This window comes from Peromyscus maniculatus, chromosome 4 (assembly GCF_049852395.1).
Source record: "Peromyscus maniculatus bairdii isolate BWxNUB_F1_BW_parent chromosome 4, HU_Pman_BW_mat_3.1, whole genome shotgun sequence".
Taxonomy (NCBI): domain Eukaryota; kingdom Metazoa; phylum Chordata; class Mammalia; order Rodentia; family Cricetidae; genus Peromyscus; species Peromyscus maniculatus.
The window spans coordinates 49,884,025-49,908,237 of NC_134855.1; the positions used below are offsets into that span (position 1 = coordinate 49,884,025).

General features: G+C 44.1%; 1 protein-coding gene across 14 annotated transcripts in view; it reads left to right on the forward strand.

The window, feature by feature from the left end:
• Rapgef4 (Rap guanine nucleotide exchange factor 4) overlaps positions 1–24,213 on the forward strand; it is a 286,523-nt gene that overhangs the window by 163,665 nt on the left and 98,645 nt on the right. For 5 of the 14 annotated variants that reach the window (XM_006972425.3, XM_006972426.4, XM_076569671.1 and 2 more), the window contains 2 exons: positions 3,646–3,718; positions 7,049–7,068. In XM_006972425.3, coding sequence (XP_006972487.1) covers positions 3,646–3,718; positions 7,049–7,068 — 93 coding nt within the window. Of the gene's footprint in view, positions 1–3,645; positions 3,719–7,048; positions 7,069–11,350; positions 11,374–11,479; positions 11,639–13,414; positions 14,899–24,213 lie in introns of those variants that run through there. The other 9 variants (XM_076569665.1, XM_076569661.1, XM_076569660.1 and 6 more) reach the window with 7 other exon arrangements.

Consider the following 24,213-nt stretch of genomic DNA (forward strand, 5'->3'; position numbering starts at 1 on the left):
ACAATCTGTGCCAACTCTAGTGGCATCTACCAAAAGTCGTTTTCTCATGTCCTCAGATTCAGTGGGGCAGGGGCAGGAATTGGGTCAGGAAACAGTGGGAACAACTTGTCTCTCTCCGTGACATCTGAACTTCAGAATACTTAACAGCTAACATGACCTGAATTGCTGGAGATAATATGGGCAGTTGATCCGGAAGATTCTTCGCTCCTGTCCTGGCAGTGGTACAAAGGGTGGGACAGGCTGAGAGAGAGAGAGAGACCCTGCACGTAAACATGGCTTTTTATTTTTCATAACTCCTCAATTCTTCAAGTTTTTTTCTTCTGGTTGTATGATGTTTCATTTCTTTTCAGGTGCTCATTGCTCTCATAATGAAAAACTTTCTTCAAATGAATATATAATAGCAAATAAAATAGCAAAGACTGTGAGCCATTCTGGCAGCCCAAGGGAATTGAGCAGCACATGGTACGAAGTCAAAAGTTCCAAAGTGTATACAGTGAAAACTGTCTCTCTCTCCTTGCCCTCAGCCTCATATGCCTCCCTCCAGAAGCTCTCTTGTTGCTCTTCTCTTGTGTCTAAGATGCTCTTCATGGTCGCAGATCCTTGTATTTATGTACAAGCATCTGTTCTTGTATTACCACAAAACAGTATCACACTGTGTAGATCACATTAGAGACCAGCAGTTCTCAACTTGTGGGGCATGACCCCTCTTGAGCCACACGTCAGACATCCTGCATAACAGATATTTACATTACAATTCATAACAGTAGCAAAATTACGCATATGAAGTAGCAACACAATGATTTTATGTTTGGAGCTCATCACCATGTGAAGAACTGTATTAAAAGGTCGCAGCATGAGCAAGGTTGGGAACCACTGCTGTAGACTGTCCTGTGCTTGTATGTGTAACACTATAAAGCCTATGTGCACATGTACATGCAAGTGTGCCTACCCATGCAGTCACAAGTGGAGGTCAGGGGTTAAAGTCAGGATGTCTTTCTATTCTACACACACACACACACACACACACACACACACACACACACACACACTTCTTTAATTTAAAGAAACATTTACTTTAATTACAGATTGTTAACCCTGCCTCTGATCTTCACTTTTGTACCAAAAGCTGTTGTATTGACACCATTGTTGTCTTATTAAATAAACTAATTTTAAAATTAATTAATAAATGGTTCCTGGTTGACAGATATGAAACAACTAGAATTCTTACATCACCTGAGGGTTATGGACTTTTAAACAGTTCTGACAGTGCTGTGATTTTGTTTAAGAAGAGCCTTTATCTTTTAGAAATCCCTACTGAAATATTCACTGATTAATTTATTTGATGCCTAGAACTTGACCCAAAAGAATTCTGAGAGGAATAAGCAGATATATGCATAGTGAAATAACACCAGCCACCAATTGATAATGACTGAAGGTATATATGAGCACGTGGTATTCTGTCTAGTTAAATCTGTGTTTGAAATCAACAGGTAAGTATTAAATTTGTAAAGTAGTTGCCCCCTATCTGGGATGTCGCTTCCCATGGTTTCAGTTACCTGTCATTCACTATAGTCCAACTTATTTGAGTACAGTGACATATTTTGAGGGAGTGAATGCGAAGAGACCATGTTCATCTAACATTTATTGCTGTGTGTTGGTAGAATTGTCCTATTGTGTTATCAGTTGCCATAAATCTCTTCCTGTGCCCAGTTTTTAAATTAAACTTTACTGTCTGTACGTGTGAATAGGTAAAAACAGTATAACTAGAGGGCAGCGCTGTCTGTGGTTGAAGGTGTCCATCGTTGGCCTTAGGGTGGGAGCCCCGTGGATAATGGGGAGTTAATACAGTAAGCACAAGTCCTTTTGCTCTATGTTTCAGTAATTAGATGCTTCACAAGAGCAAGGGTCCTTGTCTCCTGTTCTTATGATGTGCCCAGTGCCTGGGACACCACACTCACATGGTGGAAACTCCAAACACACATCTCTCAATTTAGCCTACATGGTCTTCCCTGGAGGCTGCCCTGGTTTCTGTCCTCAAAGCAGCAGCCCCAGGGATTCGCACTGAGAGGGAGCCGAGCCACAGACCAGGTGCTCTGGGCTTGGAGGAAGGTCAATGGTGCTTCCTGAGTCCATGGGAATTGGCGTGGACGTGCAGAGACAAATAGCACCATCAGTCCCAAGAGAACATTTCTAAGCAAAACAAACTGGCCCCTGAAATTGAACAGGAATTATTTCTTTTAGAAGCTTGTAAGAGAATCGTAAAGCACAAGAGGAAGGACTCCAAAGGTTGAAGGAGGGTCATGAGACTTCTTGGAATGTAACAGATCTCTTACACCCTCTCGGGAACTGTTCCATGTAGAGCACAAGTCAGCTGGGTGCCCAGAATGGCGCCCCAAGAAGAAGGGTAGATGATGGTATAAGAAAGAAGAGAGTCAGAACTGGGGAGATGGTGAGGGGGTGACAACAGTCTTGGGTGACACGTTGGTCCTGTAGGTATGTTTGCGTCATCAGCTCAGCGACAGGGAAAAACCGCCATCTTCATGGTGGCGCACTGGAGCAGTTGCTACCTGTTGGGGAAGAAAAAATGGGGTGGGAGGATCTCGTCACATCTTGACTAGAAGGCTCTTTAGAGAAAGCACCATGTGCCGAACCCCGCATCTTTAGTTTAAACCGAGCTTTGTTCAGATCTTCCAAATGGGCCAGGTGGTTGCTGGGGTACCACGTGTCAGCAGCTGCCCATTGCTACAGATGAAGTGTTTCCGCTGATGTCTGTATAGCACGTATTGTGGGGGTGCTGGTCCTTGTGATGCTTGTTTAACATTCATGAGTGTTACTGTAATTATAGACCATAAATATACATGATACCACACATCAGGAAAGTCACCCAGCTTTCATTGTGCAAGGGAGGAAGCTACGTTTATTGCCTGAGAGCGTTCACCTTCCATTCTTTGTAAATGCCCCTCCTTTCTACTCCGATGCTCACCAAAGCTCATGCCTCCCACGCACCACAGACTCCTGGGGATAATCACATATATTGTGGAGCCCCAAGTTTCCGAGCATGCCTGGACCAAAAGCCAGGGGAAAACAATTCGGGAGCATCTAAATAAAGCCAAATGCTTTTATTTGACAACGTAACAAAAGTGCTTTGGAGGTCACGTAGCAGACAGGTGTACCGTGTAAAAGGAGGGAGGTAAATGGGAGCGAGTCAGCCTCCTTTCAAAGAGACGTGTTCCAAGAGCTGCTGCGTTTCTTTTGGCTTTGAAAGCAGCTGATTCGGAGGCATTCACCTCGGAGATAGGCAGCTCGGTTACTGTGTCTGCGCCTGTAAACACTCACTGGTTCTCAGGTGCCTGTGGATACAGGGTGGGGAGAGGTAAGAACCCCATCATTCTCTCCCCACGAATGCATAACATATAAATGAAGCAGCTGGGCGGAGCCCTGCCCTGGGCAGAGGACAAGTTCAGTCTCACCCAGGAAGCCTTGTGCCGAAGACCGCATCTTTAGTTTAAACCCAGAGCCCTAGAGAGCAACTTCCTGACTCTATAAATAAGAGACACCCAGGGTTTCTGCTCTTTAACATGTAAATAAACGTACGCCCCAAGCGAGTAAATACCTGTGTGCTGACTTTACAACCTTGTCTTGCAGAAATACCGACAGTATATGGCTGGACTTCTGGCTCCTCCTTATGGTGTTATGGAAACAGGCTCTAACAATGACCGTAAGTGAAGTGTGAACATTTTGTATCTGAAAATTGGTTGTGTGGTATGTGTTTTCATGTGACAAAAAAAAAAGTGTGTTGAACACCAGCATGATAGGGGAAGCACCCCGACTCTGGTGTGAGAAACAGACTGGCAGCTCCCACTGGAGATCATGCATAGGTGGTCTGTGCTCTGTCCCGTGGGGTCTTCACTTGTGGAGAGTGCCTGGCTCTGGTGCAGGCTGGGACTTCCATACTGGATATCCGCATGCTTGGAATAGTTCTGTGCCCTTTTCAAAATGGGATTCCTGAGCTGTGTTTGTCTCAGCCACATGGGGGTATGCGGGAACCCCATCTTCTGTTCACTTAAGCTCCATTGACCAAAGAGAGAAACAGAAGTCATTAGTTCTTTTAAAATGGCCCCCTCAATCCCAGGCTTTTGATAGGTTCTGGGTGCTAGGTGCTCTACCACATAGGAAGGTGATGGGTAGCTTAACTTTGGTATTTACTTCACACACGTGTGTAAAATGGCGTGGTATATATGTTCAATGTACATCAGCAAAAAAACAAAAACAAAAAAGCAAAAAAAAAAAAAACAGACTCCTGTGAGAGAGCCACCCTTGGCTGAGGTTTAAAGATAGGGGTAGGGTGAGTTGTGTGATGCTGTTCTCAAGACTGGTTTTATTTTTATGTATGTGTCTGTGCACAAGAGTGCAGGTGCCCTCAGAGGCCAGAAGAGGGCATCAGATTTCCTGAAGCCATTGTGAGCTATCTGACCTGAGTGCTAGGAACTGCATCAGTCCTCTGGAAGAGCGGTACATGATCTTAACTGCTGAGCCATCTCTCTATTCCCTATCCCTGCTACGTGTGTGTGTGTGTGTGTGTGTGTGTGTGTGTGTGTGTGTGTGTGTGTAACAAAATGCCAAGCATGGAGTAGTTGAAGTTATGGTACCTTGATGGCCAGATTCAGACATGGCAGACAGCTTTTCCACCCTGTCCCTTGGTCCTTGAATGCCACTCTCACCCTCCAGTGTGTTAGTGTCCGCAGGGGCCACCTTCTTGCTTGGCAGGATCTCCAGGGTTCCCGCCTTTTGTCCCACATGTTGCTGTCGCTCTTTCTCTATGGCCCCCACCCTCTCCCACATCTGCCTCCTTGAAAAGGGGGCAGGAAAGAAGACATCGTCTCTCTCTCTCTCTCTCTCTCTCTCTCTCTCTCTCTCTCTCTCCCTCTCTCTCTTCCTCCTTTTTGCCTCCCCCTCTTGGCTGAGCTAGGAAGAACCCGTGCACTAGGACTGCCTGAGTTAAAAAAAAAATCAACTGTGCTCTCTCCTAGCTATGTGACCTCAGGCAAGACACTCAGATGCTTTGTGCCTCAGTTTCCCCGCTAAGGTTGTTGTATTAAACGAATCAAAATGTACCATGTGTTTAAAAGAGTGCCAGGCCCATAATAATTATGCATAAAGTATTAGCTATTATGTCCTCACCCCTAGCCACTCACTAGCCCCAGGAAGTCTGGCTTCTGCCCCACACTTTTTTTTTTTTTTTTTTTTTTTTTTTTGAAACAGGGTTTCTCTGTGTAGTTTTGGTACCTGTCCTGGATCTCGCTCTGTAGACCAGGCTGGCCTCGAACTCACAGAGATCCTCCTGGCTCTGCCTCCCGCATGCAGGGATTAAAAGCGTGCCCTACCGATGCCCAGCCCCGCCCCATACTTTTAAATGACTCACTCCACAGTTAACCATCACCAACAGACACAGCGGCTCCCATTGTTCTTATTAATTTAACAGCTTTCCAGTCCTGTTCTCCCTCGGCTCTCGGGGCTCTGTTGCATGATCCTTGTGTTCCTGCCTGACTCCCAAGGCTTGCAGTTTTTGACTTTTTCACAGTCTTTCCACTTTCTCCTAAAACCTTAGGAGCTCGAACTTGGTTCTCTGTCTCTGTCTCTGTCTCCACTGTGTGGTACCACATACCTGAGACTAGCCTAACTTGCAGTCTTCCTGCCTCAGCCTCCTTGGTGTCTAGGGTTACAGGCACACAGCTCTGCTCCCAGCTAAGAGGCCCTTTTGAAAACAAAGGCTTTTCCATGTGCAGTCTGCACTTCCACCACATGAAAGAGCTGCCATTATTTCCCTTAAAAGTAATCCTCTATCAAGTCAATATTCAGATTTCCCAAACTGGCAGTTGACTGCACCCCGGCTCTCTTCAGTTGGCCCACTCCGGGCCTACAAGGTAGTTAGTTGCCAGTTGGATAGTTGCCTCAATGGGTGAGTGCAGGATGAATTTCAAAGTTATGGCACAAGACCACCTGGCTCCTTACACACACACACACACACACACACACACACACACACACACACACACACACACCTGGGATGCTATGGCAGACATGCCTATCACCCCTGCGTCCTGCCTGAGTATTTGTGTCTTGAGACTCTCCAGATTAAGGGAACTTTCAGATGATCTCTTCCAGTCTAAGGCTGCTTGCCTACCACCCTGCTGCCGTTGGGATGGCCACTCCGTTCTGTTAAGGTTGACATGGCAATTGTGTGGCCATATCTGGGAACAGTGCCCCGTATACTTAGGATCTGGACACGCTGTGGTTTCGTGGTGCAAACCACCTTACGCTGAGCCCCTGGTTGGAAGGCAGATAGAAGCCACACAGGAGCCCGATCTGTGCTGCTTTTTCCTCCTTGGGATAGCACTTGTGCCCGCTGCCCTGAACTTAGTGAGCTCTGCTGAAGATGTGGCTTCCCACAGCAGCCACCTTACCGTGTCCACCCAGAGGAAAGGAGCAGGGGGCTGCCTCGGGTAGGTGCTCCTGTAATGTTCGTAAGGGACGGAACAGAGGAGTACCTGGAAGAACGGGGCGTTTTCTTAGCTAAGGGAACTGAGCTCACCCTGGCCTGGAAACGGCTGCTGCCAGGCTCAGGCCTGGCCTGAACACAGCAGGAAGGAGCTTTGCTCAAGACAGAACTTGGGTTCTGGTGGGTTTCCTGTGCTGCTTGCTCCTGAGTTCAGCTCCCTGGCGCAGAGTGAGGTGGTTTGTAGTGTGGAGACGTGCGGGGTGTAAGTGAGTCACGGAGAGATTTTTACCACTGGGAGGGGAAAGCGTATGGTGGATACAACATGATCCTGGGCTTTGTTGCCCGGGCACATAGCTCCATTCGCAGAGACACATTGATTTAGAGTTACGTGTGGGTGCATCTGTCTGTTTCTCTGTGTAAGCTTTTATGGGTGCACACATGGAAAACGCGGAAGTGTTACTGACCTTCCTCCAGCAAAGGATTTTGGTTCCATTGTATTGGTTGATCATATAATTTATGGCCTCTCTTTTCTCTCTTTCCTCCCTCTAGGGATTCCCGACAAGGAGAATGTGAGTAGCTGCTTCCCCTGCCTAGCTTCTATAAACTGTCATAAGGTAAAACATAACCATGGTGACCTTCCAAGCAAAGGAAGCTCTCCATCCACAGTCAACAGAGCAGTAACTATTCTTCTAATCTTATTGTGGCATCTTGGGTGAGTCATTTAAAATACCCAGGAGAGCAGGGTGACTGCTCCAACGTGATTGTCACATGTTTCTGGTATTTAGTCCAGAGAAAGGTTATTCTAGGGGAAAAGCATCTAAGTGCTAAGTGTTCTTTTTCCCATGATGCATATACGTCAATAGAACAAATTATTATAACACTGTGAAGAAGACCAGTTGCTTCTCCTCAATGGGAATGTAAATGATGAAAACCAGGGTCTGTTGATGCATTTGCCTAATTATATCCAAGTGCACTAAGGCCAGCATTTCTCTTTGGAAACTGAGGATGACTAATTGATGTAACTGGTTTCTGAACGCAGCTTCCAGGGCTGGGTGTAGTGTTTCACTCCCTTAATCCCAGCACTCAGGAGGCAGAGGCAGGCAGATCTCTGAGTTTGAGGCTAGCCTGATCTACAGAGTGAGTTCCAAGATAGCCAGGGCTATCCAGTGAAACCCTGTCTCAAAAAAAACAAAAACAAAAACAAACAAACAAACAAACAAACAAACAAAAAAGGTACAGTTTCCACCAACGGTGTCCACTGTATATGCTAAGGAAAAGAGTATCTCAGTGGGTGTGCCTCTCATGCAGGTAACCATGGTGTTAACTCTATTAAATGCACTCTAGGCTTATACCACAACATGGAAGGCTTCATGGTGAACATGCCTAGGAATGATCATAATGATATTTGGTTAGAACTCAGATGCACCACCTTGTAATCCTGTTCTCAATTGCTGTACCTAAGTGACAAGGTTACTGAACTGTTACGCTTCTCTTTGCTCTCAGACCTGCAACTGTGGGCAGATAGAGTCTTGTTTAAATTCGAGTTATCTGCGTATCTCTTCTCAGAGAGCTGACTCTGTAAGGGATCTGCTTTTCATACGGCTGGTTTTTGAAGAGCTGGCTGGGTCCTACCCCACCGCCCTACCATGTCACACGGGACATCCAGCCTTAGCAATGCCGCTCGAAATGTCACTCCAAGTTTTGACTTTATTTAGTTCAGCAAAGCCTTTCAGAATGCAGCTACGGGCTGTGTACAAGCTGCTTTGTTTACCTAAACATCTTAGTCTCATTTTAAAAATGTGGCTGGTAGTCATGACCACCTCAAAATTCTATTATGAATATTGAATGAGATCGTTTATGGAAAGCATTGAGTGAGAACAATAGAGCTGAGAAGTGTTAGGACTGTTATTGTAATTAGTATTTTCTCAAGCACTGCATCATTTTCTAGCTATCTTTTCATCCCTGAAAAGTGTCCTCACCCCTTCTAAAGGAACTGTCCAGGTGCCTTTTGTGGCCCTCCTTAAAACACTTTTCTTCAATGAACCTTGCTGTCTGTTTTCCACGGTTAAAAACAGAAACAAATAACAGCAAACAAGCAACAATACCAAAAACCCAAGTCTGGATGTCTTAAAAAAAAAAAAAAAAAAGCTAGAGAATTAGTCTCACCAGATTCACAAGCAACAGGCTTTCCAGGAAGGAGCAAGCTGATCCTGCCACCACTTTGCATGCAGGAGCCCCAAAGCATCCACACTGTAACAGCTAGCCTGCAGATCATGAGGTAAATCAAGACGGTAAAATAGCCTCGAACTTTCTCATCAAGGACAGCTGGTGATTTGGAGAAGAATACAAAGAATTCCTGAGTCTTGGGTGGGGGTGGGGGGGCTAATATGTTCTAAGCTTCAAAAGGAAATTCCATCACTTTTCATCTCTGGGTGACCTTTAGGTTTGCCCTCCCCCTGCAGTGGGACCCGCAGGCACAGGACAATGAGCAGAGAACCTCACAGCTGTTAGGTCCTCATGTCCAGACAAAATAAGAATTTGAAGTTTGCAGAACCTCGGAGAACTGTGAGGAACACATTGCCCTGAAAGATTTGGGGGACTGGGCAAGCTGACGCCCCAGTATTAGCACCAGCAGACACATGGATTATTCTTGATCGTTCCCCAGCGAACCCTAAAGGGCATGGACTCTGTATTAGCAAATAGAATAGATGCACTGATCCCGCATGCAATTTGGGAAGATCTCCAGTGCACAGTCAAATAAGGCAGAGGAGATGAAAGGCATTCATGAGGAGAGTGGAAGTTCCAGAGAGATAAAAAGAGGCCTAAGAGCCTTAAAGTGGGGCTAATTGAAAATTTTCCCTTTCAAGGAACAAGTTGGGATATGATGTTTTCTTTTATCCTTTCTCATCTTTAAGTACACGCTGAGAGACACTGTATTCCCACGTGTTCCCAAATAACGATAATATGCCCGTAGGATGGAATAAAAGTGCTTAGATGAGGCTCCGGTGTCTGAGCAGACTCTTTGTAGAAAGAATCTATTCTCCTCCCTGGCTTCCACTCCTGGTTCTGTTAATCACCGTGTTTAACTTTTAATCAAACATGAGGACATCATCAATATGTAGCATTTTGAACTACCTTGCCAGCTCTGTTTTTTTTTCCAGAACAGGTCTTACTGTGCATAAAAAGAACATTCTGTTTCATTAGTTCCACATAGCCACTCGCTGGATGATTTTGTCTACTACCTACTCTAAGGGTTAGGGTCATCAGTCAATGTAGGATGGACCCAGGACACGAACCTAAGCAATGATGGAGAGAAATATTAGAAAGATGACTGTGGAGCCAATCATGCAGGTGGAGTGTTTTCACAAAGCTGTGATTGCTCTTAGCTGCTGGTTTTCTAAAGAAATCCCTCTTTTTGATCTGTTTGAACTGTAGTTTTCTCTTCTTTACACACCATACTGGCTGACCATGTTTAACACTGAAGTTACATCCTCAGGTACCAGCTCTCCAGCTAATGTGACAGCTAGCCTTTAAGGGAAGGAGCCTTTCTCTGAGATTTTTGTCCCTGGGGAGATTTTGTTGTTTGTTGTGCCGAATCTTCAGACAGGCAATTTGCCAAGAGGTTTGTTATTCTAGAAAGTTCCTTCTTTGTATGTGGACAAAGCAGCAAAATAGACTATCCGATCAGGGGGCTGCTGAAAAATAAAATTCCATTTCCTGAATGACCAACATCTTGTTTCCCTTGAAGTGCTTATTCCTAGGCAGTTACGGAGTCCATGGTGTAATGAGCATTGAGTGCTCTGCCCACAGACAGTAGGATCCCATCAGATCTCAAGGTGATTCCAGGCAGATTTAGACACACCTAGATCTGATCAAACTTGGTTCTTTTCCATATGGCTGACAGGCCTCGTGTAAGATTGGTTTAAGCGAGAGTTTCTCAAATGTTTTAAAATCATTAGACGTGTAGACGAAGAATCATTTAGGGACATCACTTGGTAGATTTAAGGTTTTACATTGTGACTTGGTAAGGAATCAGTTCAGTTTGTGAACCACCTTGTTAAGGAGTGGGCAGCAGGACAGAGCAGGCAACTGTTCATCAGGATGTTCGGGACGTCAGCAGTGTTTAGTGGCATTTCTTTCCCGTCACTGCTGTCATTTGTCAAGGTTAGAGGAAGCAGACGGAATGTGTTCCAGCTCGTATTTCACTGCTATCGTGCAATTCAGGGCTCGATGCAGAGAAAGGAAAGCGTGTGTCTTCATACAAACTTATATCATAAAAATGTGAGATAGTCCCTTAAAACAAGGCAAACCCTTTCAACTCCAGCCACCGAGTTCACGAAGTTTCCTCTGGAGCACAGTTTAAAATCCCTGCCCGTCAAATGTCAAATGCCTGCAACAGGTCCTGAGCCTATGAAGACATCCTGCCTTCGGTTCAAGACTTGGCCTTTAATCGCTGTTTCCCTCTGCCTTGGGGTCCTTGTGCTTTAACCTGCACCTTAGCTGGCGCCCACACAGATCAGAATGCACGTGTCACTGACAGAGGGCGTAGAGAGAGCTCTCACAGAACAGAACAACAAAATTCTAAAGCCTTAGGAAGTCCTGAGCCTGCCTTTTCTGAATTTGAAGGGCAAATCACTTATCGCCAGAGTAGATTAGATATAGCTGAGCTGTTCCTGGGTCCTGCAACTTGTGTGATGTGTAAATACTGAGGGTTTTTTTTTTTTTTTTTAAAGCTGGCCTATTAGGAAGGGTGGAGCAGCCAGCCAAGACTGTACTCTGCTCCACCTCCCAGAAAACACCAGTGACTTCATGGCCCAGGGGCCAAGGACGACCTCAGCTCTCTGGCCTCCGAAGAGATGTTTGTTTTTGTATTTGTGAGTTATGTGTTTTATGGGAGGAATGTCCTTGCCGGGTTTCTCTATGCCTTTTTTTCCCTCCCTTCCTCTGCTGCTATAAAAGTGGACCGTCCTGTGCCTCTCTAGTTTCTGCAGTGGTCTGGTGGTTCAAGTTTTAAGATGGTTTGCAGTTGCTGTTTGTCTGGATAGGGAAGCAAGCAGGAGATGTAGGATGCGTCTTCAGTTAGATCAGGTGTCGGTGGCATCTGAATGTTTTCCGAATTGAGCCTGGTACCTGCTGACTGTGAGTTTGCATGGTGAAGGGACATGCTTCAGGGTAGCCTGGGTGGTGCATCACTATATATTTTAGAATAGTTTTTTTTTTTTTTATAATATTATGGATCTCTCTGGTGTTTGTTTTTTATGTTACTTCACCCTCTTTCAAATATCTTGACATAGAGCTTATCCACTGCAGATAGTTTGTTCAGCTTCTGTCACTGAGCTGGGCTTTGAAAATGTTCCTGCAATGTTTTCAGTGAGTAGAATTTGGTGTGGGCGGGAGATCACAGAGAAACAAGGCAATGTAGGGTTCGATGTTCAAATAATAATGGTGCTTGCTAGTGACAAAGGCCTGAGATCCCCTCCCCCAGCCCTCCCCAGCCAGTAGCCTCTTCCTGCTTTCTCTTTGATACATGGCCTGTCGTGGGACAAGCACTGTGGCCCATCTATGGTAAAGCACTACCACACGGCTCTGGCTCCGCAGCTGAGGATAGTACCTCGCTGTCTTTAGAAACTTTTTATCTTGGCAGTTATCTTTATCATCACTGTGGGTGGCCAGAGTAGTCTCAACCAATTCGGATCTGGCATCTCTTAGGTTTGATGTCAATGATTTTTTTTTAATCATTTCTGTCTTGAGAACTTGTGACCAAATTACTGGTATGCCTTAAGGTAAGGACAGTAAACAGTTTTCTCAGATGAGATGAACCAATCTATGGTTGACTGTCATTTATAGTTTACAAAAAAAATTTATTTGTTCATTTATTTATTTATATGCATATAGGTGTTTTGCCTACATGTATGTCTGTGTGCCACGTGTGTGTCTGGCACCTGCAGAGGCCAGAAGACAGCATTGACTGAAAGAAAATAGAAAATAAATCATGTTGTAGTGAAGAGAGCATTAGATTCCCTGGGACTAGAGTCACAGGTGGTTGTGAGTTGCCATGTGGGTCCTGGGAATCAAACTCAGGTCCTTTGGAAGAGCAGCTGGTGCTTTTAACTGCTGAGCCATCTCCCCAACCCCCATCATTTAGAATTTGAATTCCATGTCAAGAAAGCTTTCCTGAGTCCACAGATAATAGAACTTTTTTTTTTTTAAATCATTTTCTTTACCTTTAGGGAAAATCATCTTCACAATAGATGATAACTTGATAAATGTTCATAGATGTGCACATACTATATGTAGATGCATGCACATGATTTTACATGTGTACAAAGATATGTAACTATTTCCATTCTTTTACATTTTATAAACCTGTCCAATCACTGTCTGTACTGTTTCAGATTTGTGCCACTTTTCAGAACTATTTGAATTCTCTTCACTACAACATAATTTATTTTCTATTTTCTTTCAGTCAAAAAATGACTCAGAAATACCCACAGAACATATTACCTACTTGGTCGAAAACTTTGAAATTAACACACATTGGTGACCAATCCCAGGCTCTGAATGGGTCCATGAAAAATAAATAAAACTTGGTGCTTCCCGTCAGGTACAGGAGCCCCAGATGGAGGCAGACACCAAGCAAATGAGTACAGTAAGATGCTGTGGACGCCCACGGGGCAGTGGGATGTGGCCTTAAGAGCTCCTCAGCCCTTAGTGAGAGTCCCAGCCCTGACAGCTTCTCAGCACAGCACCGCTGACAGCTCCTCATCCTCCTTGGTTTGTTTTCTTATCTAGAGAGTGAGGCCATGACAGTTCATGCCAGGTTGGGGGGTAGGGGAGCACTGTTGCCCAGTGCTGCTTGGTATCCAGTTTGTGGAAGCACATATGGTGTGGCTGGGCAAGGTGCCTTGAGGGGGGGGGGGGGAGGAACTCGGAGCATCCTCACGGAGAAAGAAGTGATGTCCAAGTCGAAGGAGAGAGGAAGTTCTAGGCTGTGAGCGTGACATGAACAAAGAACGGGGCTTGAGAATGTAGACTAATGAGGTTAGTGTCATCAGTCACAGACTTAAAAACTTTGCCTTCCAAACCTACCTCCCAAGGTACAGGTGTTGGGGTCCAAGCAACATCCTTTCTCCTAGAAGGATCTCATTTGTATCTAGAAGAGGAATTAGCTTAACAGTGGCCTCCACTTGTCTCTCCTAAAGTCACGCCTTCTTTTTCAAAGCGACAGAGCTAGGTTGCCGCTGTCTCTGAAGCCTGTCGTTCGCTCTGACCTCCGGCTCCTTTTCTGTTGTAATCACGCAGTTGTTTCCTCACGTCTCTTGTTCCTTGCTTCCCCATATCTTTCGAGTGAATAATTTTGCAAAGATTTCTATTAAGTTTTGCCCTCTTTTTCCTTTTCTGTTCATCAAGGTCGTTTTAAATTTCAATCCAGTTTTCCTAACTGTCAGTCACCCCACCCAATTGGGCGTTGTTGCTAAATTTGATAATAATGTCTTTGAGTCTGTATCTGAAGCATTAATAAGCACGTTGAGCCCAACAGCAGCCAGCCGAGGACCTAACCCTGCAGAATTCAATTTGTTTGTGCTAATTTATTTGCATACATTATAAAATTACCCTATCTAGACATGAAAAAGAAACTTGGAAAACGAGGCTAGGGCATTCAGTTCACTCCCGACGGACTTCCAAGTGTAGTTGGAGGGAAAGGAAGACAGAAAAATTCTCTCCCAGAGGATATGGCTATGAAGGACTTTGACAGTCACATGTCAGAGTTCATGTCGCCAGACATGAGTCTTCATCAGACTTTGTGTCCTTGACCCTTAATTGCTATCAGTAATGAACCGGAAACCCTGTGAGTTTCATTTTCCTTGTAGATGAACGATCACGGTTCTCAATATACTCCAAGAAAAAGTCTAACAAGACGAGCTTGATAATGCTGTCAAATGTAAGGTATTATGATGTTAGAAAGACCTAGGACATTTCTCCAGCTTGGGGGTGGCTGAGCTGGGCCCGTGGATCTGGCTTGCAAGAGTTCAGTTCTAGACTTCCTGGTGGAGGTCCTCTGTTATCCTGTTTAGAACTGGGTCCAGTTTTCCATTCTAGGAAGACTTCAAGATGACCAGTGGAAAATCATTCTTTTTAATGCCCTCATCATTTGGCTCAGGACAGGAGAAGGGAAAAAAAAATCCCAAGTCACACCAAGTGCTGTAATCTGATAGCCCGATCCCAAACAAAGTGAGGAAGCCACACCCAAACCTTCCCCCAAAGTTAACCGCAAAGATGAACCAGAATAGCGAAGGAAAGCAGGAATGTTAAGAAAAACTGCCGGAGGCTTGCCCGAGGTGCGGCGGAGAACTGTGGATGCCATCACAGCACTTCCCCTTGGACCTTCTAGTTTTAGGGTATGTGGATTTTTAAAATAGATTATGATTGGCTACTCTCTGTTTTTTGTGTCAAAGCGTTGAGATAGACCGCTGCTGAGTGAGGGGATTTGTAGCATAAATGCAAGACGCACCTGCCAGACAATAAGACATTCTTTCAAACGACTACAGCCCCTCTCCCCTCCCCTGTCCAGCTTTATGTTTTGTAAGCTTTTTCTCTTTTTTTGGTATTTTATATACTTAGAAAAACACACGGGCTCCCTCTGGTGGTCGTCCCAGTGTTTCCAGCATGCCTAACCTTGAAGTTTGAGTCATACAGAACAAGATGTTTGAGTGAAAATATTAATAGTAAATGTTTTTTTCTAAGATTCCTAGAACATTCAAATTAATGCAAACTGACTAAATATCTGTCCATCCATCAGTCCATATGTGAATGGATACAGTTCTATTCTATCATGTTAGTGATGTTTGACTTTGCTGAATGCAGCCTAGGCTGAGAGTCCATAGAAAGACATGGAGCTCCAATCCCGTAAGTCAGACATGCACTGCCTCCCGAGAATCAAGTCTGTTGATCAGTGGGTCTTTATAGAATACTTAATTAACTGTGTTCTACCTGAGCTAAGCATTATGAGATGTGACCTGCTACCGTTTAAAAAATACTGGGAGAATTCTTTACGATGACAATGTTGTTTCTTTTTCTTCTTAAGTCACATTCTGAGAACGTGACCTTACTGTAATGTGGTTGTATCCGAGGCTGGATGATGGTATATTTGTACCCGTGTTAACACGTAGGCTGAGTGGTTGAACACAGTGGTAACAGCGTCGGCTCTAAACCAGAAGTTTGTTTTTCATGCCTCTGAACTGTCCAGGTGTTAGTTGTCCTGGGGAAACCTAGAAGCTCCAGGTTGTGCTGTGTGTTATAGCTGGAAGTCTCCTGGACGACCCTCTTGCACACAGCATCTCCAAGCAGGCACGGAAACTTAAGTCTTGGTGTTTTAAATTTTCTGATGGCCAAATGTTTTTATTGCAATTTTTCTTCTTGACTGGATTAATGGTCATCAGTAGCTCCGCACAGCTATAGACACAGAGTAAATATTTTATACATTATTATTATTATTATTAAACATTAAGATACATTGTTATTGGAAATTCATTCCTGAGGGACTTGGAGGTATTTACTAAGAAATGAATTAGGATCCCAGCATGGTGGCGTACACCTGTAATCCTAGTACTGAAGTGGTGGAGGCAGGAAGATCAGGAGTTCAGTCACCTTCTGTTAAACAGCAAGTTCAAGGCTGCCCTGGACCACATGAGGCACTGTCTCAAAATGAAAGAGTTCAGATATTTGTATGAAACTGTGCTTGGTATCAGTTTTTTGTTTGTTTGTTTTTGTTGTTGTTGTTGGCTCGATTTTTGGTTTTTATCCTTGTAAGAACTGAGGAAACGCCATTACATAACTAAGCAGGTGGGATGGGAATGATTTAAATAGCATGACTAAGTTCTTTGACTCCTGGGAAATCAGAGCGGTGCTTATAGGGAGCCAGAGGTGAGGAGTCTGCAGCTGCAGCAGAGGTGGCTGGCACGGCATTGCATCCGGGTGGATTTAGAGACTGATTCTGGAGGATTATTTGGTGAATGAAACTTGAGGTCAGGGAAGGAGCTGTAGGAATGCCTCGCAGGCTTTTGGCTTGAATGGGTGGAAGGCTGCAGTTGTCATTGACTGAAGAAGGGAAGGCTGAGGTGAAAATGGGTTTCAGGACCCAGGTTCAAGGTCACGGTTCAGGGCAGTATCAGGAATGCGGGGTGATTTAGACTTTAGTGCCCTACCTAGGTCCAATCACTAGTTAACGGCAGTAAATGTTTGATCATGGTAAGTTAGATGCTAGGCATTTATACCCCAAAGCATTTGCTCAGCAAATGAATGGAATGAAATGTATCTTAAAGAAGTTAAATAATGGATAAGACACAAAACAGCCAGAAGTTTATTAGGTTTGTTTCACTTGTTATTATATTTTTGTAGATTTTAAGAGAATTTATATTTGTGAGTTAAACCATGTATAACTGCCGGTGTTACCTTTCCCATTAATAAAGGGCTGACTTATGGAATATTTCAAGTGCAAATAATAAATGAACCAGCCTAACAAAGTGTTACTTAATAAACATCCTCAGGGACCTTATTTAATGAATAGGTAGAGGACTATTATTTGAAACAGAGCCCACAAATTATTTCTATACGAATTGGTGATACTAAATGGTTATGGCCTGCTTGAAACAATTTATTTTCTTAATTAGTTTCCTCATTCTCTTTACAGTCTCTTACTCTACTACATGAGTTAAGAACCATTTTTTTCTTGAATAAATTAATTTTCTAGCCTGCTTACACATTTCCAATTAATAAAGTTTCAAGGAGTGAGGTAATGCTGGAATCGTAAGAAAAATGACCATAGTTTATTTTGAAATCAACTAGCATTTAATAAGCACCTACTGTATGCTGTACAGGCTCTGTGCTTTGGTCTGGGGCCTCAAAGTGCAGTAAACTAAACTCCTGACTTTACAGATGAGGGAAAGAGAGACAGGTGAACACACAATTATATCCAGGGACAATAGAGTAGAAACATGCCAAAGAGCCAGATGTCCACCACATGCCCCCCCCCCTGCAAACTGAGGACCTCTGAAGAACGTTTGGTTAATCACCTCTCAACACATGACACCAGCCTGCAGCTACAAAACTTCTACACTCTATAGCTCAGACTTTGCAGGGACGGGCGACAGAAGTCCACACAAAGCCACCTTTTGCGATCAAGAGTAGAAGCTGACGCTGTCTGCCGGGTCTGCAAGCATAGGAGCTGGCCTTGGGCTAGCAGGAGCTCAGCGCTCTGCTTCCTGCTGCTTTGGAAGTCTTGGACATAGCGTCCCCATGAGTTCCTGGTTATTCACTAGCATCTACTATGAGGAAATCTTATGCAAGCACCTTGATTGAGTTAGGGTGGGTCATGTGACCCTCTCTGCCAAAACTCTGAGCCAACTAATGTGAGTACAGTTCTACTGTGGTTTCTGCTCTGGAGATAGGAAAGGGGAAAAGCGGAGAAATAATCGTTGCCCGTCTCTTATTCCCGACAATGCGCACGCAGCTGCCAGCTACGATTCCGGTCCTCTCGGTCTGAGGTACTCAGAACATCATAATGCAATCAATATCTCATTTGTGGGCAGTCTTCTTTCCTTGCTTATGGAGAAATGGGACAGAAGCACTAGGGAGAATAATGTTGTCATGACATTTTGTAATGGCCTTGATTGCAGAAAGCTTTGTGCTTAGAAATCCCATGCGTTCCACACAATCAGAATCACCATGTCTTCCCTGCTGTCTGCTGAACATGTGGGATGCAGAGCTGAAGAGGGCTGATCTTGTTAAGTCTTTTGAGCAAGCTGGATGCTGAAACAGTGTAGTGCATAAGCTGTCCCACTTTTTGTAGAATATTCGAGGAATTCTTTTTTATCTATTTGATTTTAAGTCGTTGAAGTCTGGGAGCCAAATTTCCATTCAGAGGAAGCCACTGGAGTCTGGAGTCTGTGCCTAAAGGAAATGTTTCTGCCAAGAGCCTAAAGTGAAGTGTAGCAAGACGAGGGTTTTGCAATATAATGTTTTCCTGACCATCAATGTGACAGTTTCTGTTGCTTATTGGGAAACCCAAAACTATTTTTACAAACGCCTATGAATGCCACCACCTAGTACACCACACACACACACACACACACACACACACACACACACACACACACACACACACACACACAGAAAGAGAGAGAGAGAGAGAGAGAGAGAGAGAGAGAGAGAGAGAGAGAGAGAGAGAGAGAGAGAGAGAGCGCTGGGGCGATGGCTCAGCACTTTGCACACAAGCATGAGGACTTGAGTTCAAATCTCCAGGACTCACATAAGAAGCTGAGTGTGACCGCAGGGTGATGGTGGTGGCGCACGCCTTTAATCCCAGCACTCGGGAGGCAGAGACAGGCAGATCTCTGTGAGTTTGAGGCCAGCCTGGTCTACAGGGTGAGTTCCAGGACAGGCTCCAAAGCTACACAGAGAAACCCTGTCTTGAAAAAAACAAAACAAAAAAGCAGCAGCAGCAGCAGCTGAGTGGGACCATACACACATGTAACCTCAGTGCTGTAGAAGGTGGAGACTGGAGGATGGTTGAAACTTCCTGGCTGCCAGCCCAGCTCCAGGTTAAGTGAGATATCCTGGGTCAAGGGATCACAGGGATGGAGCAGAACACCAGCTCTCCCTGGCCACCACATGGGTGTGCATAGCCTCACACACTTGCACACATACCACATATGTGCCACACACACACATGCCACACATCTATGCACGCACAGATATATATTTCACGCTATATATAGTTTCTTACCCATCTTTTTCAATTAAGCTTTTAGAAAGACCTTTAAAGTAGTTTATATTGACTGAACCATACAGCAGGAAGAATTTCCTCTGTGGTTAACATTTTTTTTTAACACTTTTACATTTTATCTATGTATCGTCAAAGTTAGTTTTTACACTATCGCCTCCCCATTTCTAGAGTGACTTTTGGTGACTTTACTGCGGTTCTTTCTTTGTCCCTGATGGCTTTAGTTTCTGGTGTCACTCTGTCTGTCTGAGAACTTCATCTAGAACTTTTGGAAGGTGTGCTGTCGGCAGGGTCTCCCATGCTGTCCTTCCCCGAGAGTGCCTTTACTTCCTCCTCATCCCTAAGGGGGGTTTCCTGGGACGGAACGTTCTTCCTTCAGATCATTTGAGAATGCTAGCGTGGACTGTGGTCCTCCAGCCCACGGTCTACCCAGCTTCCCTTCATGTTTACTGAATGTCCGTCTCTTTTCCAGGAGCCCATCTAAGATAGCATGCTGCACTTAGCTGTCACCTCTTTGGGCAACCTTTGCTGTTCCTTAGACTTGTTTTGATGACTTTTGACTGTTTCATAGGGTGCTGTCAGCCATTTTATAGCATATTCCCCCCAATTGGGATTCATCTGGTCTTTTTCTCAAAGTAGACTCATGTTCTGGGCTCCAGGAAGGAAACACAGAGGTGGACCATTTTTATCCAATCATATAAAAATATGTCCTGTCAGGATGACCAACCACTATTGCTGTTGACCTTGCTTACCAGGTTAAGGTATAATTGCCAAGTTTCTCTTCTATGAGGTCACTGTCCCTACCTGCCCCCCCCCATACAATTGCAGAAAGGTATCACTGTGCACAACCCATGGTGTGCTTTTAAAAAAAACAAAACATGAGCTGTGTCCTCAGGCCTTGATGGCACAATAGCAGCATGAGTATTTAGAATTCCTTCTCATGGGAGATTTGTCTCTTTTCCATGATGACTTATTAATTCAGTGTCTTTATATCTCACTATGTACTCTTGGATTTTTTCCTTTCACTCAAAGATGCTATTAGAAATGAGTGTCTGGAGCCAGGTGGCGGTGGCACACACCTTTAATCCCAGCACTCAGCACTCAGGAGGCAGAGGCAGGTGGATCTCTCTCTCTGAGTTCGAGGCCAGCCTGGTTTACAGAGCGAGATCCAGGACAGGCTCCAAAACTACACAGAGAATCCCTGTCTCGAGAAAAACCGAAAGAAAGAAAGAAAGAAAGAAAGAAAGAAAGAAAGAAAGAAAGAAAGAAAGAAAGAAAGAAAGAAAGAAAGAAAAAGAAAGAGAGGAAGGAAGGAAGAAAGGAAGAAAAAGGAAAGGAAAGAAAGAAAGAAGGAAGGAAGGAAGGAAGGAAGGAAGGAAGGAAGGAAGGAAGGAAGGAAGGAAGAGAAAGGAAAGGAAAGAAAGAAACAAGTGTCTGGGTTCTGGATGTGTTGCTGCTATTGAGAACTCTAAGCTGATACAGGAAGGCGGCGTAAGTAACCCAAACACCAGAAGGGTGATTGAAGGGGACTTGGCCTTCCTTTGCCTTGGTTTCTTCATCTGTGAAATGGGACTAATGAGAGTCCCTTCATCCAAGTATTGCGATTGGTGTTCAGTTATTGGCTTGAAGTACTAGCATCTAGAAATTAATAAATAATTGTTCTTGCACTCTCCGGAATCCTGAGTAGCATCTTCTGGGTAAATCCACAGACTTTATGCCTTCTCCTTCTCCATCCCTTACTTCCATTATTTTGCTTTGCTTGTAAGGGTTCTTTCTGGTGAGCTGTAAAGAATGGAATGGTTTCCCTTCTCCAGCCACCCTGCATCAGACAGGAAGACGGAAGAGCTTGGGTTTCACCCCAGTCTTTGTGCGCACGTCTGCTTTTATAACCTGAGAATAGTTGTGTGTGTGGTTGGGAAAAGACCCCACGTGCTGGCCCGTGCCTGGAAACAGTTCTTCTGGGAACTGCGTGTCTTGGCGTTTCCTCTGCTAGGTATCCTCGGCAAGATGCCCACACACTCCTTCAACAATGTGGTGGCATCACAGGTTCACAGTCCTAACGGTAACCGGAGAGAAATGCCTCTCAAAATGGCTGCTTGAGTGAAAACAGAAATGATATTGCCAAATAATGAGAAAACCAAAAACAGTTATTTATGGTGTTTTCAGGCACCATAAATCGCCGGAGGCATTTGACTTGCAAAGTTTTGAAGTAAGAACATTTCATAAAAGATGAAATCACACAGAGAGGGTTCCCTCCCTGCTAGAGGAAATGTGTGAACATCTGAGCCCGCTCCCCTCCCCTTCCTTCCTGTGCTGGTGAAGTATTCTCCTGCGGCCACCTTGCCTTCTGGAGGGAACCACACCATGGAAAAGAATGAAACTCATTCGGTTCCTGGCAATCATTTTAGGTGTAAGTGGTAAGACAATGGTGTATGAATAGTGGAGTCTTTATTTGGCAGAGATTTGCTTTAAAATGAAGCCTACCATTTAAAAAATTTTAAGCTGCACAAAACGTAGGTTTGTAGTGTTCCCAGAGTTAGACGGAGTGAGAAACGAGACAAGATGGCAAGGCTCAGAACCCTGGGGCAGCAGTGCCCAGAGAGCCGGGTGTCACCCAGCAGATCGTGACTGCCTTCCCATTCTGGTTTCACGGCTATAAAACTCCGCGCAGCACCCGAGGCTTTGGGTAAGGGAGGGAATGTGGTCTGGTAAAAGAGCCCGTCCCTCACCAACTCCGACAGTGCTTAACCCCAGTCCACCCGAAGGCTTTAATCAAGGCCTGTGGCAATTAACACATCCCACTCGAGAGGCTGTGAAAATCTGTGACTATCATGTCCACAGAGTTCAAGTTTCTAGTCAATAAAAGAACATAATAACATTTGATTCCTTCTCATTGTACTGGCAAATGTTTCAAGTGTTTCTGAAGTCTTTCAAATGACTTTGGATTAAAAAAAACACCCTGCAACAGTGAGGTCGAAACAGCTTTGTTTCTGAAGTATGCTTAGGCCTCTCTTAGCTTATTATTTCTCCAGTAATAACAGGGCTTTAAATTTGGGAGATTTTTTTTCTCTTTAATGCACACTACAAGAAACTAGAAAAATATGGAAGGAGGAAGGAAGAAAAATATATGGAGAATAATAATTTTAAGAGTCCAATGCATCTGAGTCCTTATTTCTTTGGCCTTGGAAGTACTCAGATGGCGTATGTGATCGAAACCATTGTCTGTCTGGTGCAGCCTGATGGCTAAGAAGAAAAGCACCGGAGGCCGTGTGCAGGGCACCGACCTGGTTTATGAGTCAGTTTGGAAATGGAGTTGGTGTTTTACACAGTGCGCTGCTGTCCCAGCCTGCTTTCATATTTTATATGGTATGCTTTTAGGGCTTTGATCATTTCTGTTTTGATGAGCTTTGTAAAGGTTTAAAAGGTTTCTTGAAAACAGTAATAGGCCTTTACTATTCCTGGAATTTTGTATAACATGGATCAAATGTACGCCGCTCTCAGCTTCCAGACTCTTAAAGGTTATCAGTCATCTGTTTGTGTGCCCTGTCTTTGTCCCCAGGTTATCACAGTTGTTTGTGTGTTCTCCTGTTTGTCCCCAGGTTGTGTTTATTGTACCTTTGGCTCGCTGGATTGTTCTAGGCAGGGGGAAAAAAAAAACAAAAACAAAAAAAAACCTCTTTGAGAATTTACAATCAATACAGATAAATACAGGTCCACGAAGAGGACTGTACAAAAGTCAATGGAGTGCATTATTTTCAACTCAAAGTATAGGGCAAAGAGTCTCATTTCTTTTTTAGTAATTGTTTTACCTTTCCCAGTTGGGAGTTATAAGGCTATTAAAATAATAGCTGACGGCATTTCAGATAGGGTGCATTGACATGCTAGGGAATGTATTTGTGTTTACCTGCTGGAAATCTCTGTCTTAATTGACTAATTTGTTCCTATGAATATTAATGAATATTAATGAAGGACTCGATTTAAGAAGCCAAAGCTAGACCACTTATCTAAGAGTCCATCCACAAGAAACAGCCCATCTGAAGTTGGCGTCTGTGAAAGCATCCCAATTTGCCAGTGTCTCAGAACCTGAACCCATGGCGTTCGTGGACGTCTAAACACCGATTCTGAGGGGTAGCCCCCCGAGAGTGGGTGATGGGAACTTTCGGCCTAAACTTATAGCATGTTTATAGTATCAAATTGTTAAAAAGCAACTTAAAAGTACAATGACACGAAAACCATTCAATTATTCCATATATATTTAATAAAATTTCTCATTAAAAAGAATTTAGAGAAATAGATGAAATTTTTATGACTTATTGCTATGTAAAAAGGGAGAAATAGCCAGGTGGTGGTGGTGGTGCACGCCTTTAATCCCAGCACTCTGGAGGCAGAGGCAGGCGGATCTCTGTGAGTTCGAGGCCAGCCTGGGCTACAGAGTGAGTTCCAGGAAAGGCGCAAAGCTACACAGAGAAACCCTGTCTCGAAAAACAAACCAAAAAAAAAAGGAGAAATATAAAATTTTATTTAGAGTGGTTATGCCTCATTTAAAAATACAGCAAACTGTATCATATATAGATAGAAAGATTAATATTCAGATCCTAAAGTAATAATCATATTTTGCTTTGTATGATTAAGATATTTTATACTTTCCAATGAACATGCATCATTTTATAATAGAAAAATCTAAAACTTAAGCGTAAGCTTCTACTGTAATTCACAACCCAACCTTCTAGTGTCCCTCATCAGCACTGACATCTACTGTGTCTTCGTGTATCCTGTCTTCGAGAGCTTTCTCCCCCCTCGTCCCACCCCATCGCTGCATCAGCCCCACCTGGGAACTCCTGATGTCCTCAGCTCCTACCTGTGTGACTTTGGTTTCAAGCCATAACTCCATTCTGCTTCCTTTGGGCCCATCAAAACCTGTTCACAACAAAGG